This window comes from Choloepus didactylus, chromosome 24, assembly GCF_015220235.1.
Source record: "Choloepus didactylus isolate mChoDid1 chromosome 24, mChoDid1.pri, whole genome shotgun sequence".
Lineage (NCBI taxonomy): Eukaryota > Metazoa > Chordata > Mammalia > Pilosa > Megalonychidae > Choloepus > Choloepus didactylus.
In genome coordinates this window covers 4,557,155-4,563,659 of record NC_051330.1, presented here as the reverse complement: position 1 = coordinate 4,563,659, position 6,505 = coordinate 4,557,155, and the positions used below count along the sequence as shown (strand labels likewise).

The 6,505-nt window shown below is 39.6% G+C and overlaps 1 protein-coding gene across 1 annotated transcript; it reads right to left on the bottom strand.

The window, feature by feature from the left end:
- Window positions 1-4,451: 4,451 nt before the first annotated feature.
- Window positions 4,452-5,432, bottom strand: LOC119519794 (olfactory receptor 2T3-like). The gene has a single exon (XM_037817524.1). It carries the CDS (start codon window positions 5,430-5,432, stop codon window positions 4,452-4,454), a length of 981 nt encoding a protein of 326 aa, XP_037673452.1.
- Window positions 5,433-6,505: the final 1,073 nt, after the last annotated feature.

Genomic DNA, 6,505 nt, shown 5'->3' with positions numbered 1-6,505 from the left:
AAGTTAAACTATGGACTTTATTTAATAGCACAATTATAAAAATGACTATTAATCAGTTGTAACAAATGTTCCACACCAATGCAAGGTATTAATAATACGATGGTATATGAGAATCCTGTATTTTATGCATAATTGTTTAATAAACTCACAACTTTTCTAACAAAAATTTTTTCAAAAATGTACACACAAATGGCTCATATTGTAAATTAAAAAATTATTCTAAATAACACATGGGTCAAAATAAAAATTCCACATATCAACATCAGTAGGATACTACTCAGTTACCACTTTAAGGGAAATTTAGAACAAATACATATACTACATATAAAAAAAAGACAAAGTCAATCAATCAAACATTCCTTTAAACATATAGGAAAAAAAAGCAAATGAAAACACAGAAATTAGAAGACATAAAATATGAATAGGGATGTGTGGTGGCTTGAAGCTGTATGTACCCTAGAAGGGCATGTTCTTAAATTGAATCCATTCCTGTGGGTATGTATCCAACTTAGGGCCATTTTGTCAAGGCTATTTCAGTTAAGGTGTGATCCACCTCATCCAGGACAGGTGTTAATTCTCTAGCTGGAGTCCCTTATACACAGAACGAATACAGAGAGAGAGAGAGAGAAAGCCACAGAAGCAAGAAACTGGAAGCAATGAAACCTGGAGGAGAAGGGAGAGACCATCAGTTGCTGCTGTGTGTCCTCCCACGTGGCGGAGGAGCTGGGCTTCAGGAAGAAAGCACGATCTTGATGATGCCTTGATTTGGACATTTTGTTGGCCTCAAAGTGCAGGCTAATAAATTCCCATTGTTTAAGATAACTCAGTTCACCGCATCTACTTTAAGCAACCTAGGAAACTAAAACTGGAGGATTAGCAAAGCTAGATGACAGTTCTTTGAAAAGATTTATAATATCGAAAAACGTATGTTGAAATTCAACAAAAAATAACAAAGAAGTCACAAATAACCATTTTTATCAGTGAAAAAGGGGATCTCACTAGGGATACTAGAAAAATAAATGGATAATAAAACAATATTTAATGATTTTGGATATGTTTATTGATTCTGCAATACATACTAATTCACTCTATCAGGAAACATGTACAAAAATGAGGATAGCAACATTGTTTGTAATGCTAAATACTGAAGACAGCATATATATTAATCAACAATATACAGAAAATTAATTGGGGGTGTCAGTTATGCATTACAGGTAGTAAAGCTATAAACACAAGAGAATGATTTCTATAAAATCCAGAATGGTGGTAACTTGTGGAAGAGGTGGGGCATGAGCTGGTGGTGGAAATAAAAGGAGAGCCTGGGCACGAGTTTTGCACTCCTGGGTCTGAGGGATGGGCACTGAGTTCTCTTTACAACATTCTACAAACTGGACCCATATGGTTTATATACACTTTCCAATGTTATTTGTCACAATATAATGTTGTTTGGAATCAGGTATTCCCCTTAGAAGCCTTTCAAGTGATAATTAATTGAATGTAGAGTATTATCAATAACCCTCCCTGGGAATGTAAATCCACTTCCTTTTGGATATTGTTGCTTCTATATTATTCCCCTCCAGTAATCCTAAATCTAGAATAAACATAAAATAAACATAATTTATATTGATAAATATATTTCAATGGCTCCCTCTTTCCTGCAAGAACAGGCCAAGCATATAAGCATGGTATAATATATTCTTAATGATCTGACTGTAGCTAACATCTTCACTGTCCTTTATCTGTTCTTTCAAGGTTTATATCTGTCCTGTTCTTTCGAGGCTCCAGCCATACTGGATTTGGTATTTAAAATTCCTGAATTTCCATCTGCCTTTTACATTCCTATCTATGAACATACTAGCCCTCTCTTAGAAATGCTCTTTTGTCTCTTAACATGGCAAGCTGTTTTGCCTGCATAACTCCTTCAGGCTCACTGCTGAGAGCTGGGTTTCCCCTCTACATGCCGCCTTCTCACAGCTCCTAAAAACTGGGACCTCCTGTGTACACAGCTCTCTCCTCCACTTTCATAAAAGCTTCTCGATGTCAGGGGGTGTGTTATCTTCACTGCAGTATCCCTCACCAATTACACAGCCTCTGTGACATGGAACATACTCAAAAAGGGTTAAACAAATAATTGAACGGTACAAGCATTTAGGATAATTTGCATTTCAAAGCAGTTTGATTGGGTGAATATTTGTGAAAAAACAGGTTTGTGAAAAACAAAACAAATTTTTTGCATGTGATTTTGCAGTCCAATGAAATACTGAGGGAGAGCTAATCAGAAGATGGACTATCACCATAAGTACTGTTGGTTCATTCAACAGGCACCTCCTGAGCCCCTACCTGTGACAGGTGCTACACTGGTTCCCAGGTGCACAACGAAGGACCAGACCAGAAGGGAGAGGTGGAGTCATGGGTGAAACCACCCTTCATCCCTCACACCTGGGAGAACGCGAGAGGGTTAACCTTCTCTAGACCCTTCAAGGGGAGGACCCTGGGATGAGCACCTCGTAGATATTAAACTCACATAACATCCAAAGCCCCTTGTGACATTTATTTAGCTAGTTCTATTTTAATGATAGAGAAACCAAGGCCACTGTGTAATAAATAACCTGATCATTGGAACTGCAAGTAGCAAATCTAGGATTTAGCCCACAGTCTCCCTACTTTGCAGAATCACCCCACACTTCCATGCCTTCAAGGCTCGCATTTTGGGAAGAAATAAGAGAAGTGCAGAAAGTGCAAAGGAAGGAAACCAACACCCAGGTTGGAGCAGGAACTATGGGCTGTCTGTGTGTATTAACCCACTCGCTTCTCAAATTTGCTTTCCTCGTCTTACAGGTGATGTAAGGGAAACCCTGAAGGTTTAGGCAAAATTACAAGTGTTATACAGCACTTTAGATTTTTAAATGACAGAGCCAGGAATGAAATCCAACTCTGGCTGATCTAAATCCAATTCCCTTTAACTTATTCAATCAATTCAAACAGTTCCCCTATCTATTAGTAACTCAAATTTAAGATTTTAGATTTTCTTATCACTCTTCTCTCCAGGGTGACAAACACAGGAGTAAAATTGTTATTTCTGAAAGAAAACCACAATACCTAAGGAAAATATTACTTATCTAATAATATCTATAATATAACAATAAGAATAACTAACATTGTTTACTCTTTGATCTATAATGTCCATTTAAGCACTTTTGCTCCTTATATTTCTTTAATCATGCTGATTTCTAAAATTAGTTTTGCCTTGTCTTGACAACCCTTATTACATTTCATTTGTACCTTGTTTGTCTGAGTTGATGGGATTGCTTCTAAATTAAGAAGAATTCCATTCTTACACAGTAGGAATAATCATACAGTGAGAAGCACAAGAATTCACTTCGCATGTCACGTAAAGAGTGTACTTATCAGTCTATTTGAAAATGCAGCAGACAAAGAAACACCTGGGATCCATTCCTCAACTTAATAAGATAAGGTCTGGGTTCTGTGTCAAGTGGTAGTGACTTAACTTTGGGACTCAAATCACCTTCTTGCAAATTAATCAGAGCTCAAGTTATTCTTTCCTAATCTTTTGTGTCTGAGCACACCTAGACACATGAATTATCTTGTTGATGAAGACAACAGTGATTTTATGCCACTGATAGGTATAAAGAAATTCCCTTTGTAGCATGATAAACATTTGGGGAAGTAAAGCTGATATCAAGCCCAAAAGCATTTTATTCATTTTCCCAGTTTCAGAAGGAGAAGACTGAGGAGATCAAGGTTTCCTAAATCCACACCACCTCAAAGACTTTATAGTTTAGTTAAATTCTAAAGAATGTGAATATGGAACCATTTTTAATTGCAATCCTATGACTGTGAAATTAGACAAACCTGTTAACTTTTTCTTCAGATTTGATGTGGATTGGTATTTGGTTCAGGTAGTAATGCTATCCAAACAACATTGGAAACATTGGCACTTACTCTTTGAACCTCATTTCAACATTTAGAAAAAATGTGTTCAAATGCACTTACTGGAGAGACAGCAGCGGACTTTGCAATGCAGCGATGGCTACATGTAAATTTAAGGATATTATAAGGTGAGGGAATAGCCAATATTCCCTCCAGTTTTCTGTGAGTTTCCAAAGTCTTCATCCTGAGGCACATTTAGGGTTAAGAGTTGACTCCCCAAGACATACCTAATTGATCAATGAATTTGACAAGGAAGACAAAATGAAGACATTTTATCTGGTTTTCCTTACATCATCTATTGCATCACAGATAAATGGACTCCAACAAACTTAAGGATAAAGAGATAAATTGGGAAGAGAGCAGTGTGGGGGACAAATACCACTTGAATGAGAAAGAGGGGACATAAAGAAGGACACTGCGTGGGCTCCCCAGAACCAGAGGACAGAATGAGTGGAGAGACAGGGAGGGGAAGAGAGAAGGAAGGGGAAGAAGGGAGATGGTCATTCCCAGGTTTTCCCATTTGCAACTCTTCTTAGGCTCATCCCTGATTGCATCACACTCCTCAAGGCCCCTGTGACATCTTTGTTCCTGAGGCTGTAAATGAGGGGGTTCAGCACAGGGGTGATGACGGTGTAAAAGGCAGAGCCCATCATGTCCCACTCCTCTGTGTGGTAGGAGCTGGGGAGCATGTAGGTATAGACGGCAGCTCCGAAAAAGAGCAGGACCACAATCATGTGGGAGGAGCAGGTGGTGAAGGCCTTCCTGCGGCCGTCCACTGAGGTCATCCTGTGGATGAGGTGCAGGATGAGAGCATAGGAGCTGGAGATGACAGAGAGGGGGATCAGGAGCATGAGCATGCAGCACAGGTACATGAGCATCTTGTAGAGGTAGATATCAGAGCAGGAGAGCTTCAGCAAGGCAGGGGCCTCACAGAAGAAGTTCTGGATTCTCCTAGACTGACAAAAAGGGAAGCTCATGGTAATGGGGGTGAGCAACAAGCCATCAGTCGTGCCCAGAAACCAGCAGCCAGACACGAGGAGCTGACAGACCTTCTGGTTCATCAGCAGGGGGTAATGGAGAGGTCTGCAAACGGCAACATATCGGTCATAGGCCATGGCAGCCAGGAGGAAAAACTCAGCTCCAGCAAGGGTCAGGTAGAAGAACATCTGGATCCCACAGCCCAAAGGGGAAATTGCATTATCTCCCGTGACCTGGCCCAAAAGCATCTTGGGCACAGTCACGGATATGTACATGAGGTCCATGAGGGAGAGCTGGCTGATGAAGAAGTACATGGGGGTGTGCAGCCTGGCTTCTGTGTGGATCAGGAGGATGAGAAGGGCATTCCCAGCCAGGGCCATCAGGAAAAAGATAAAGGCCACAGAATAGAGGAGCACAGCATGCCTGGTGTCACCAAAGAGCCCCATGAGGATGAAACTGATGCTTGACGTTTGATTCTCTGAAATTTGGTTTCCTGAGTACATGGTCTAGTTTCCAGTTTTTACCTAGGGAAGAAAATAATAATCTTTACTTTTAGATCTTTCATATATATATATATGTGACATTCTTACCTTTTTCCAGTAAGATATGTGCTCATGTACTTTGGGCTATTTTTCCAAAAGTGAGGTTGAATGGATATATAATCATGACATCAAATCTCAGAGAGGCCATGCAACATATTGGTTTAAATTCTATGGGATATTATCAAACAGACCTGTGAGGTGTACTTCTTAGAAGCTGTATAAAGAGGGATGTAATTAATCTCTTTATGCCTTATTTATTTCCCTAAATATTCAGAATATAAAAGCACCCGTCTGATTAGATGGTTAGAAAGACTAAATGAGGAAATGCACATTGTGGCCATAGCACAGTGAGTGCTAAATTAAGCAATGCACTAAAGCTCCCGGTCCAATAATGGACACAGAAGCTCATTGCAGACACTCAGTAATGGAAGTAATAACCAATGTTAATATTAGTATTAATATTTCTAACAGCACGAGAACTAATAGTGTTAATATCAAAACTGAAGTTCTCTGAAAACTCAGAAACCCAGCGAAATCTCTTTGAATATCTTTGTGCCATCACGTCTTTCCATTAACTCCCTCCCCCTCACTAAAACATATCAATTCCATTTAAATTTTCCTCCTACAAAGGCTTCTATAAATATCACCACCAGGAAGCCCTGAGCAGAGGGAGCCCAGCTTGATGGGGGTGAACAGCTCGGGTCTGTGGATCTGGTGCAGGGCAGGAGAACCACAGTGTGCTGATGAGTTCCCCCCTCCCCCGTAATTCCAAAGCAAGGTGTGAGGCATTTAAATTATTAATGGTCATGCAGAGAAATGATTTTTTACGAGAAATAGGTATTAATTTGATGCATAAGAATATGAACTCCTTGTAAAAATCACAAAAACAAAAGATTGCAGATTCCGTAAGCAGCAAATATTTAGTTGGAAATATAATTAAACAGCTTTTATTCTTCCTTTTGCTGATACCCTGATCCCCCACAATGGTGACTAAAATGGGAGGCATTCCAGATATATGTACTGAATGAATGAAT